Genomic DNA, 13,484 nt, shown 5'->3' with positions numbered 1-13,484 from the left:
AATATCATAATGCCACTATATAAATCCCTGATATGCCCACACCTTAAATACTGTGTGCAATTCTGGTTGTCCAATCTCAAAATATATATATTAGAATGGAAGCAGCACAGAGAAGGGCAATAAAAATGAATAGGGGAATGGAACAGTTTCCATTTGAGGAGAGACTAATAAGACTGGGACTTTTCAACTTGGAAAAGAGACAACTAATGGAGGAAACGATAGCAGACTATAAAATCATGAATGGTGTGGAAAAAGTGAATAAGGAAGTGTGTAACACGTGAACCAGGAGTTGCCCAAAGAAATTAATAGGCAGCAGGTTTAAAACAAACATAAGGAAGTACTTCTTCCCACAATACACAGTCAACCTGTGGAACTTGTTGTGAAGGCCGCAAGTACAATTGGGTTTAAGAAAAGAATTAGATAAGTTCATTCAGGATAGGTCCATCAATGGTTATTAGCGCAGATGGTCAGGGACGCAACCCCATGCTCTGGGTGTCCCCAAAACCTCCCACTGCTTGAAGCTGGGACTTGACTACAGGGGATAGATCACTTGATAAATTGCTCTATTCTGTTCATTCCTTCTGAAGCATCCGTCACTGGCCACTGTTGAAAGACAGGTTACTGGGCTAGATATACCATTGGTCTGACCCAGTATGGCCATTCTTATGTTCATATGCTATTTGGATAATTGAGCGTATACAGGATAATCTGACTAAAATAATTTTTGCACCTTTCCAAATTATCTCCTCACCATTCTTATATTGTTTATTAAAATTATTATTTTTACTTTTGCTCCTCAAGATCAATTCAAGTTCATAGTCTTTAGAATTTTACTATGATTTTGCCTGCTACATCTGTGGCATCCACCACATCTTCTTGAAGACAACTGGCTGGTGCATGCCTTTTAACTGTGTGTGTGTGATGTGCTTAGGCTCCAGATCCCCACTTTGCTGCTGCCTCTCAAAGGCTGACAGCGTTTTTGCTTTTTCCAGACTGGCTCTGCTGGAATATTCCCAGAACAGTCTAAAACAAGGGTTCTAGATTTTTTTTCATAATTTGGGTCTCATCTTAATCTGTTGTCTCATGGACCACCACTAATTATGACTGTGTGGACTGCTTTCCAAAATGCATGTATATGTTTTTTTCCCCTTGATTTCAAGTTGGAAAATATAAATGTGGAAATGACATATTATATGTAGACTTAATTCTCCCTGGTACAGTGAATCTCATAATTACAGAGTAGTACTCTAGAAATTGATTTACTAGTTTGTGTGGAAAATGGAAAACCTTTCACTAAAATAAATTTATTTTTTTGCTTTGATAGGTGATACAATTAATGAACAGAGAAGAGCATCTGAAGATAAAAACTCATTTCCTGAGACAGGACCTACATACAGTCAACCTGTTCAGGTAAGAGAGACTACATTTCCTTAAGTGTCTTTGGTGACATTTCTTAGCAGAAGAGTATTGAATAAACTGCTGCTGTTTCAGAGATTTCTAAGGATATTAGGTAGTAGATTTTGCTCTAGCTTTGCAGACAAGGGCATAGATGTGATTGAATTTTTTAAACTAAATAAACTGAGGTCCTGCTGAGAGTCAAAGAAAAGTCAGTATGGTAGAGAAACACAACTGTAATAGCGCTGTTGCATTCACGCCTTTTTCTATCAATCTAAGATTCTTATATAGCCTGCATTAGCATAGCATCTGAGTGCTGCTTAATCTGTAATCTTTGTATCCTCACCACGGAGCTGTAAAGTAGTAGTATTCCAATTTTACAGACGGAGAACTGAGGCACAGAGAAAATGACTTGATCATGGTCACACATGAATTGCCAAAGTAGGGAATTGTACCTGAGTCTCCCAAGTTCCAGGCTAGCACCCAAACCACTGAACTATCTGCCTGGGGCAGCCCTTGCTGGAAAAGCCAAGGTCAGGGTAGACTGTGAAAGGGAGAGATACTCCCAAGACTGGTGGGTAACACTGAAGTTAAACTCCCCCCAAGCAGTCACAGCTGCACTTCTGATCTCCCACACTGGTTATCAAGAAGCAAAAAAGAAATCACACAGCCCCCCATCTATTGCATTCCAGTCTCTGGCTCCCAATCAGCACCTAGGTCCAGTACAGTGAGAAGTTATTTTAAACTCTGCTCACATATACAAAATGTTCTTCTGACCCCAAAGGGTCAGCCGCATTACCAGCTCACTATAGGTTTGGATCTTACCCAAAATGCCACATTGCCAGCCAATCCTTTAGTGTCTAAAACTAAAGGTTTATAATAAAGAAAAAAGAAAGAACAAGAAGAGAGATGCTAAATGGTAAAGCAGTCACATACATACAAACACTTCAAAGTCCGTATATCAGGTTCCTAGCAGTACTGGTGAGTTTGCTGTCCCTCTAGAACACATCCACAGCTTGGATGGGTCATTCAGTCCTTTGTTCAGAGCTTCAGTTTTTAGCAAAGTTCCTTCAGAGGTAAGAAGCAAGTTTGAAGACAAAATGGGGAAGATGCAGCTGCCTTTTATAGTTTTTTGCCATGTGGCCTGTGCTTCCTTTGTTTCAAACACAAGCTGCCCAGCACATGGCTTGAAAGCCTTAGAGTTCTGTCCATAGGCATGCCCCTGCATGCCTTGCTGAGTCATAAGGTTTATCTGCCTTCTCTCAATGGGTCAGTTGTATAGCTGATGGTCCTCAATGGGCCAGCAAGCAGGCTAGGCAGAGCTGATGCCCAAACTGTCTTGGGGTGTCACCCAGAAGAGTAGTGTTGAGTGAGAAAGAAAAGAATGCTTTGCATCAGTGGTGCATCTAAAAGTTTATGTAAATACCACCAAATCCTCAACAAATGATAGTGCAAGTAAAGGTTTAACAAAGCTTTCATGATATATAGGCCTTGATGCAAATACTGTTTTCATTGTCCTAAACGCCACAAAGATAGAATGTGAGTTTTTCAAAATGAACTTAATCAAAACAAACTCGCACCCACATATACAGCAAAGCACACTCCAGGACGTGATGCATTATAAGTGAATGGCCCAAGTATAGATGTTTTCCAGCCCCATCTGGTTATATGGTACTGACTTGAAGATGGACCAAGAGCACCATGTATTTTATGAACCCAGTCGCAGTATGAACACTTGATAGCAACAACAGACAGCACTAGCGAAGGACTAATCTAGTACAGCTTGGTATGATCAGTTTTTTTTATTTCAAACCTATTAGAAACCTACATGGTATTAGGTATTGAAAATTTTTACTTGAATTTGAAATAAATTATTACATCATAATAGTTCTGACTCTGTCTTAGTCTGTTGGTAGCAGTGGACATTTAATCTATACAATAGTGAAGACTAAAGAAAATATTTAAGATCAAGTAAGGTTTACATAAGCCAAAATAATAAAATAAAAATGAGAAACTCTAGGACAATAGTCAAGAACAAGAAGAATGCAGAGAAATCTAACAATTTTTTTTTTTTTTTTTGGCAATCAAATTTGAAGTCTTAGCCACATGTAGTCAAGTGATCAGAAGATCTTTCCCACTAACTTTGTCAGGTGTGGAATATGAAAATGTGTCAATTGTTATATTAGCTAACACATTAAGAATTGAATCAGAGTCCCCCAGAACTGAAAGCCTGAGCAACTACAGTTTAAGCTGAACAAATGAGCTCTGTAGAGAAGAGCTGTAACAGACTCATATCCTCTGTGATTGGGCATAAATTGTCAGCCCTTACCTGTTTTCCAGCTTGAAAAGAATGATACTACTAGTAATTAGCTGGAGACATAGCTAAGATTGTGATATTATGTTCAGCATACACTCCAGTATTGATTTTGAAAGGGAACCTTTTAGCAAAGTTTAAAGATGGCTCTCTGGTAATGGTAAGGTACAAGTTATAAATATGTTGGTGTAATTAATTATAACGAGATAAGTTAGGCATTGAAACAGAAGCAATTACAGATAAACAAGATGAACCTATCCATATGTCATGTTAATGCATTTGCACCCCAAAAATGTTGTACATGGTACACACACAAGCACTTCAGTTTTCCCCCTCATAAATAAATGATGTTTTTCTAAACATGAACCTACTCTGCATAGTCCTATAGTTTTAAATATATGCAGTACCACAATGAAATGTTTTGTTTTGTTTTCCTGTTAACCATCATACATAAAATGTTTAGGAAAAGCTATCTAATTTAGCCTTGGAACTATTTCTCCTTCTGCTTTCTGTGTGTCATTGTGACATTTATTACCATGAAGGCCTTGGTCTGAGTAATTCCTTGGTATCTTGGAGGTCTGCATGATGTTAGTGTTCGTTTAATAGTGGGTGACACTAAATAAGGTCTGCAGGTTTTTTAAAATCTGGATTAAAAACTGTGCCTGATATGGTAATCTTTAATTCATCATCACTAGTGAGTGTTGTTTAGCTTAAAATAATGAGCAACCAAAAACTGATTTGCTGAACTGGTAGAAAAGGCTTCTGGAAAAGAGCTGGAAGAAGATTAAGCAAGAAAACAAACATGAGTCCCAAGGTTGAAAATGTAGTATAACTTTGATTTATAATTTATTCATACTACTGATTATTTTTGATAACTGATCTTGTGTTTATTCTTAAAGGAAAAAGACATTTAAAACTATGGTCCTTTTGAGGTTTATCAACCAAACTAAATCATCTAATGAGGATCCATTTCAATGAATCCTTACTCCCCCTCTAATAAAACAATGGAATCTTTCTTCTTGAGTGTCACATCTGCCCCTGGCTTGATTATTCTCTTTGCAATTTGCTCATTGGAATGTTCTTCATCTCTCTTTATGCTACAGATGCTACTTGTATGATCTATTGTGACATATATAGTTTATCTGTGTATTTTAAGTGCACATTTTTATTTAGTTTGGCCATTGGAGGAAGAGGGAGTTGTCTGTAAACTTTCTAAAACATAATCTGGCTCTTGTACCGATCAATGGTCAGAATGAAAACAAATATAATGGTTCCATCTCAGGTTAGGATTCTCTGTGTCAACTGACAAAGAAATGCAGTATATAAAACAGTATATATTTTAAATGTTTTTTTTAACATACTTTCTAGTAGACAAGGGTTGGACTCTATATACATCATTGCTGGGCTCTATTCTGATCTCAGAGCCATGCAAATCGTCTGAGCATGATGTTGGGAAAATTACCTTTATCATGAAATTCATCCCTGTGAAGAAGGGCAGCCCAAGACCTGTGCACCACTTAAGTTCCACTTAAACCCTGTTTTGAGGGATCCCTGCAAAAAGATGAATTTAACCCTTAATATGTGTTGTTCCATCTGGGTTTCTAGGTCAAATGCACAATGTTGTCTCTACTGGAGAAGATTCAGTAAATTATGGCTGGGATGTGAGAAAACAAACCTTCCTGAAGTTTTCTCTCAACAATGGCTGACAACATAACTCTTCATAACCTATGTAAAATGTACCTTCAATCTTGCATTATTTCAAAGTGTTTTACGTGTTTAGAGGAAGGAGGAGAGAAGTTTCCGGAATTAAATATTGGATTTTACTGGGGGAGTAAATCTTTTATTTTATTTTTAAATATTAAGGCATAGAGATTAATTATTTTAATCGCTTGACAGCCCTAAAAACTATACAATTGTTGTATTTAACTCTGTACTGCAGATTGCCATCTTATATACTTAATGTGGTGTTAGTGAGAGACACAATATTACACAACTTGTTTACTCTTGCATTAATGATAGTACATGAATTCGAAGAATATTCTGCAAAGATATTGTAATTTATTTAAAGCTATTTGTCAGTTAAACTACAATGGGCATCAAATAGTTGTTGTGCATAATTGACCAGGGGTGTTCAGTTGTTTAAAGGAATCAAAGCCTTATTTTCTCATTGCAAACTGGCTTTTATTTTTAAACACTATCTGATTTAGATTTTAAAATGTGTGGGCTTTGTACTTGGGGGAACAGGGAAAATGGTAATCAAAAATAATTTTCGTGTCATTTTCCATAGGTAACTTGCTTATTCAGAGGTGAAACTATGAAAAGTTTGGTTCTTGAAGCAAATACCTTTTACAGATTCTCCATTAACTTTTGTATTTTTTGCTGTTCCTTCTCCGTTTAGATTTTAGTGTGTGTGTCTGTCTGTCTGTCTGTCTTGCTAAACCTTGAGGGAGACCAGCTGGGTGAGGTAATATCTTTTATTGGATCAACTTCTGTTGGTGAAAGAGACAAGCTTTCGAGCTCCACAGAGCTCTCCTTCAGATCTTGTTTCTTTCACTAACAGAGGTTGGTCCAACAAAAGATATTACCTAACCACCACATCTGTCAGATCCTGGGAACACTATGGTACAACACTACAAATTTCTAAATCATGTCAGTTAAATTATATCCACTTTACATAGTTCTTGCTTAACTTAATATAAAACTTAATTGCATAGTGCATAAGTGAGAGCTAAATAAAAACAACCATCTTGATAACTATTTTCTGTCCTCAACATATCACAAGGGAACTTTAGATTTCAGCAATTCCCAGTCTTCACTATTCTGAAGTGGCATAACACTATGTAAAATGCAGCCAGAGGAATTTCAAGTACAGCGGCATGACCCTGCAAGGTGCTGAGCACTCTGGTTCCAATTCAGCCTGTGTAGTCTCACTAAGTCACTTCAGTGGGACTATTCACATACCTCAAGTTGAACACATTCCTAAATGCTGTGCTTTGGATAAGGGCCAGAGTTCTCAGAATTTTTCAGAACTGTACCCATAAAATAATCTTTGCTTCTGAAACATGAAGTTTAGTTGCAGTATTACAGTGATAGGAAATACCATGATTTTATCAGTTTTCACAGTACTTCAGTTTGTAGCTTTTGCATTTTTATTACAAAATTTGTCAATATTCAGTCTTAACTTATTTTCATTGGGATTCTAAAATTAAGATTATAATGCATCCCAGCATCAGCATTGTTGTTAGACTATTTAGATATATTAATAGTATTTTGAAGCTTTGGTAATATTCCATTGGCAGGGAAAGGTAGTAAAATTATATATATATATATTTTTTTGCTGCTCTTTGACAACTATGTTAGTATGTACTTGTGGAGACCGATATAAAATATTATTTGACAGATGGTATGGTTGTAAATTAGGATTTATAAAGATTACTCTCTGTCTATGGTGTTGAGGACACCCTGAGGTTAAATTGATACAAGAAACAAAAGAGATATTTATAGTAATAACTTTGGTTCTTCATATCTCCCTACTGTCATCTTGTAAAGCTGCTCATGTCTTATTTGATATTGCACTTCTTATTGATGACCAATAGGCCCTCTTTACCCAACAGATGTCATCAAATTTAATGGGCAGAAGCTGTAGTAACAGTAATTGTATTAAAAGAAACTACTAAAAGTGAGCTATGTTGGGTCTGTAAATTAAAGGAATTTTGCTTATTAATTTTATACTGTTTGTTCTGCTGATTTCCCCTTTCATGGGCTTCATACTCCCTTCAAATATTTAGTGGCTATTCCCCTATGTCTGGAGAGCTTCTTGTACATTTTTATTGTGGGGTGGGGGGAAATGACTCCCTCGGGGGATTGCTTAATCCCTAGTTATCCAATTTATATATTGTTAGACATTTTTAATTATATACCTTTGTAAGATACTTATAATCATAATTATAGCTAGGTATCACAATTCATGTGGAAGACTACAGTATGGCTCACTGGAACTTCCTTGGAGCATTTGGTACAGCAGACTATGAAAATGGCAGAGACAGAAATCCTCTCTGATCTGGAACAAGTGGAAAACTGTCTATAGTTTTGTGTGTCAAATGCTGGTAATGCAATGTGCAACGTTTTGGGGAGCATATATTAACAGTAGGAGAACTTCTGCAAAACAAGACAATATTATAAAAAACATATTTAGCTGAGCTCTTTGTCAGCATTGTGATCTTCCAGGATTCTGAGACTTCTGTAAACAGTGCTTGCTTGTCTGGCTTAGTCCCAAATATGATTAGTTTGTGCTGGATGTCATGAGACCCCAAAAAGGACAAAGTGAGATTTTTGTTGTTAACGTCCATTTTATTTGGATTTTAGGGGTAATAGCACGTGTTGTTTAAGTTGATAGACTTTCACATTTGCTTAAGCTGGTCACCTTTTTAATCATTTGTTTGATTTAAGCTCAGAGGCTGGACAGTGCTATCATTATCTCTCCTGTTTGTTTTTAGCAATGAGACTGGGCTGTCAGCTTGCCTAAATGATATATCCAGGTTTGGCTGTTTGGATTATTTTTTTAATGAGTTAATGACAAAAACAAGAGCTATTGCCTGTAGGATGTAGGTGTCTAGATTCAGCCATTCAATTCTTAGCCCTGGTCTACACTACGAGTTTGGGTCAAATTTAGTAGCGTTAGATCGATTTAACCCTGCACCCGTCCACACGACGAAGCCATTTTTGTTGACTTAAAGGGCTCTTAAAATCGATTTCTGCACTCCTCCCTGACAAGGGGATTAGCGCTGAAATCGACATCGCCGGGTCGAATTTGGGGTAGTGTGGATGCAATTCGACGGTATTGACCTCCGGGAGATATCCCAGAGTGCTCCATTATGACCGCTCTGGACCGCACTCTCAACTCAGATGCACTGGCCAGGTAGACAGGAAAAGCCCCGGGAACTTTTGAATTTCATTTCCTGTTTGGCCAGCGTGGCGAGCTGATCAGCACAGGTGACCATGGAGTCCCAGAATCGCAAAAGAGCTCCAGCATGGACCGAACGGGAGGTACTGGATCTGATCGCTGTATGGGGAGAAGAATCCATGCAGCAGGCAAGCGCACAGCAGGCAAGTGGAGAATCCTTTCTCCCCGGCAGCCAGAAACTGTTCATCATCTTGGACCCAATACCCTCCCAACCTTCCCAAAGCGGGCTCCCGGACCATGAAGCTGGAGAAGGCACCTCTGGTGAGTGTACCTTTGTAAATATAATAAAGGGTTTAAAAGCAAGCGTGTTTAATGTTTAATTTGCCCTGAAGACTTGGGATGCATTCGCGGCCAGTACAGCTACTGGAAAAGTCTGTTAACGTGTCTGGGGATGGAGCGGAAATCCTCCAGGAACATCTCCATGAAACTCTCCTGGAGGTACTCTAAAAGCCTTTGCCACGCAGTGGGTGGAGGCCCGTTCATGCTGAGCTGTTTGCGTTTGGCTGAGAGGGATCTTCCCTGATACTAACTACGCGGTGGGGGTGGGGGAGTGAAGCACATGTGCTATGTAATGTGAATCGCTTGATTCAGTGTGAAATAGTCTTCCCTTTGTTCTCTAAAATGTATCTTTTTAAATATTACTCTCCCTTTTTTTCCTCCTGCAGCTGCAAATGTTTCTACGCTCCCCCTATCATCTCCGTCCCAGAGGCTAATGAGCCTAATGTGGGAGCAAACTGACATGCTCAGGCGTCTGGTGGAGCTGCAGGAAAGGCAGGAGGAGCACAGACAGCCGCTGCAGCCCCTGTATAACCGCCTGCCCTCTTCCCCAAGTTCCATATCCTCCTCCTCACCCAGACGCCCAAGAACGCGGGGGGCGGGAGGCTATGGGCACCCAGCCACTCCACCCCAGAGGATTGTCCAAGCAACAGAAGGCTGGCATTCAATAAGTTTTGAACTGTAGTGTGGCACTGTCCTTCCCTCTTCTCCTCATCCACCACCCACCCGGTGCTTCCCTCCCCACCCGCCCCTCCCGGGCTACCTTGCGAGTTTTCTCCCTATTTGTGTGATGAATTAATAAAAAATGCATGATTTTGAAACCATAATGACTTTATTACCTCTGAAAGCGGTGATCGAAGGGGGGAGGTTGTTTGGCTTACAGGGAAGTAGAGTCAACCAAGGGGGTGGGTTTTCATCAAGGAGAAACAAACAGAACTGTCACACTGTAATCGGCCGCCAGGCGATTTGCCTCAACCTCCCACCCCGCCATAAACGTGTCCCCCTTTTACACTCAGATATTGTGGAGCACACAGCAAGCAGCAATGACAATGGGAATATTGGTTTCGCTGTGGTCTAACCTAGTTAGTAAACTGCGCCAGCGAGCTTTTAAACGTCCAAATGCACATTCTACCACCATTCTGCACTTGCTCAGCCGATAGTTGAACTGCTCCTTACTACTGTCCAGGGTGCCTGTGTATGGCTTCATGAGACATGGCATTAAGGGGTAGGCTGGGTCCCCAAGAATAACTGTAGGCATTTCAACATCCCCAACGGTAATTCAGCTGTGAAGGCTCTTCTCATCTTGGAATTCTTGCGCTTTAGGGCAGGGGAAAGCAAGTCACAAAGTTCCATGAAAGTGCCCTTACGCATGCAAAAGTTTCGCAGCCACTGGGAATCATCCCAGACCTGCAACACTATGCAGTCCCACCAGTCTGTGCTTGTTTCCCGGGCCCAGAATCGTCGTTCCACGGCATGAACCTGCCCCATTACCACAATGATGTCCAAATTGCCAGGGCCCGTGCTTTGAGAGAAGTCTGTGTCCATGTCCTCAACACTATCGTGATCGCGCTGTCATCGCCGCCTCCGCCTGTTTTTGCAGGCTCTGCACATACTGCAGGATAATGCGTGAGGTGTTTACAACGCTCACAACAGCAGTGGCGAGCTGAACGGGCTCCATGCTTGCAGTGTTATGGCATCTGCAGGAGAGCAGAGTTGCAGTGGAAGCGGTGGATGACGACGGTTAGCACTGTGCACATTTCCCGATGAAGAACACACGTTCCCGGGAGCCCATGACAGACAACATGGAGAAATTCACTATCGAGGCAAGAGCAAGAGAGCAGAGTTACAGCGGAAACGGTGGATGACGACGGGATGCCACATGAATAGATATTAATAAAGAACGACGAGAGGACCTGTGAGGTGGATTCATGGCACCAGGAGAGTAGAGTTGCAGCGGAAGCGGTGGTTGGATGACGACGGTTAGCCGTCCTACTGCACCGTCTGCTGAAAGCAGTATGGCGTCTGCACGGAAAAAAGGCGCGAAACGATTGCCGTTGCTTTCACAGAGAGAGGGGCGACTGACGACATGTACCCAAAACCACCCGCAACAATGTTTTTGCCCCATCAGGCATTGGGAGCTCAACCCAGAATTCCAACGGGCAGCGGAGACTGCGGGAACTGTGGGATAGCTACCCACAGTGCAACACTCCGAAAGTCGACGCTAGCCACCGTACAGTGGACGCACTCCGCTGACTTAATGCACTTAGTGGGGGGGGACACACAATCGACTGTATAAAATCGCTTCCTAAAAAAATAGACTTCTATAAATTCAACCTAATTTCGTAGTGTAGACATACCCTTAGCCTACCTTTTTGGGAGCTCTATTATACCAGTATGAATAGAGGATTATGTTCTCACCAGTGAAGAAACATTCACATACTTGGGCAGCACCATCAGCCAGGACGGTCGAACAAGCCAGGACATCCAGAACAAAATCAATAAAGCCAGGAACACCTTCAGGAGCTTAAATACAGTCTGGAAATCATCAACATCCAAAACCAAACTCAAGATTTATCAGTGCTGCGTACTTTCAACATTACTTTATAGTGCAGAATGCTGGGGAATGAGAAAGTATGACATGTTCAAACTATCTTCATTCCATACAACCTGCCTCAGAAAAAATCCTCTGTATCTTTTGGCCAGGAACAATCTCAAACCAAGATCTATTGACCCAGTGCAGCCAGGAGATATAAGCACCATCATTGCCAGGAGGCGTTGGAGATGGATTGGCCATGTGCTTCGGTTGGAAACTGATTCCATCACCAGAGTAGCAATAAAATGGACCCTGAAGGCAGACGAAAATGAGGCTGCCTGAAAACAACATGGCGAAGAGCTGTTGAAGCTGAGCTGAAATACCTGAGGCACAGCTGGGGAACCATTGAAAGACTTGCCAGAAAGAGACAGGAGTGGAGGAACTTCATCGCTGCCCTAAACTTCAGAGGCATAATGGGATGATGATGATGATTGATGATTATACAGCCTATTTCTATGGTTAACTTTAAGATGAAAGTCCTAGCCTGGATGTGCTGTAACATTTTAATAATAGACATCTGTTCTGGTTAAATACGTTGTTTACCATCTGAGGACTACTGTCTGATGTCCTTGTTTGTTTGTTTGTTTTTGCCCCATTGTAGACAACTGTAATGGCTTCTTTGCTACTACCCATACAAACACAATTAATTGACTTAAGATGGTAGAAAGTAGTGTGCTTGGATTCTGTCTGGTACAAGCATGATTGAGCATATAATGGAATTCTGTTTCTGGCTAGGTTATACTACTAGCTAGTCATATGCCATATTAACTTTTAGGGCTTCTCTTGACCTACAAAGTCTTTCAGAATGTTGGTCCAAATTGTCTATGCTTTGGTTATTCCTTACACCACAAACTACATGCTGAAGTCATCTGCTATTAGAATGGGCTGAATTGGGCCCACCTACAACAGTTCAGTGACCCAGTACTTTTCTCTGAATGATATCATGTTCTGAGTCAGAATCACAGCTTTCTTTTTAAAATTATAGGGCCTGATCGTAAGATGCTGTAAATTGGCATATTGCCATTTCCTTCAATGAAGCCTTGCTGATTTACACCAGCTGAGGATTTGTCCCACTGTCTTTTTTTTTTGTATGGCTGTGAGAATAGCATTCAAAATATGAGGTGAATGTAAACCAATGCAGTCATGTGTGTCTCATTCTGCAGCCAGTCTTCTACTATATCTTTGAGAGGTAAGAACTGCTCATGTTTGTTCCTATGTAGTATTAACTATGAATCTTGATGATAATTTAAATATGTGCATTATTACCTATTTTACTGTTGATCAAACTATGCAAGAAAGAGGGACAATCATATTGTAAAGATCAACAAAATCTACTGACCAGTGAATTGATCTTGGAAGAGTAAAACCGTTTGTTTTTTCAGTCTGAGATGGATGTTAGACTGCTTATTTCACTAGTGACAACATATGCTACACTGTTGCCTCAGTCATTTAGCAACCCTTCTCTGAAGCTCCTTATATAGTGATGTAAAGCATCCATTAAGTATTTTATGGGAAGCAACATAGTCTAAGGGTAGGTCTACACTTACCCGGTAGTTCGGTGGCAAGCAAATCGAACTTCTGGGTTCGACTTATCGCGTCTTGTCTGGACGCGATAAGTCGAACCCGGAAGTGCTCGCCGTCGACTGCGGTACTCCAGCTCGGTGAGAGGAGTACGCGAAGTCGACGGGGGAGCCTGCCTGCCGCGTCTGGACGGAGGTAAGTTCGAACTAAGGTACTTCGAACTTCAGCTACGTTATTCACGTAGCTGAAGTTGCGTACCTTAGTTCGAATTGGGGGGTTAGTGTAGACCTGCCCTAAGAGATAGGGCACCGGATTGGCAGTCCAGAGACCTCTGTTTGTATTTTGGTTTCATCACTGACCTTCTCTGTGTCCTTAATGAGGAGAAGTGACTTGCCTATCTATAAAATGAAGATAATGACAAT

The 13,484-nt window shown here is 40.7% G+C and overlaps 1 protein-coding gene across 1 annotated transcript in view; it reads left to right on the top strand.

Moving 5' to 3' along the window:
- The window catches only part of UMAD1 (UBAP1-MVB12-associated (UMA) domain containing 1), a 139,294-nt gene that overhangs the window by 97,535 nt on the left and 28,275 nt on the right, over positions 1–13,484 (top strand). The window contains 1 exon segment of the mRNA XM_065398217.1: positions 1,325–1,410. Coding sequence (XP_065254289.1) covers positions 1,325–1,410 — 86 coding nt within the window.

Source organism: Emys orbicularis, chromosome 2 (genome assembly GCF_028017835.1).
Source record: "Emys orbicularis isolate rEmyOrb1 chromosome 2, rEmyOrb1.hap1, whole genome shotgun sequence".
In the NCBI taxonomy this organism is placed as follows: Eukaryota; Metazoa; Chordata; order Testudines; family Emydidae; genus Emys; species Emys orbicularis.
This window is presented reverse-complemented; position numbering and strand designations above follow the sequence as displayed.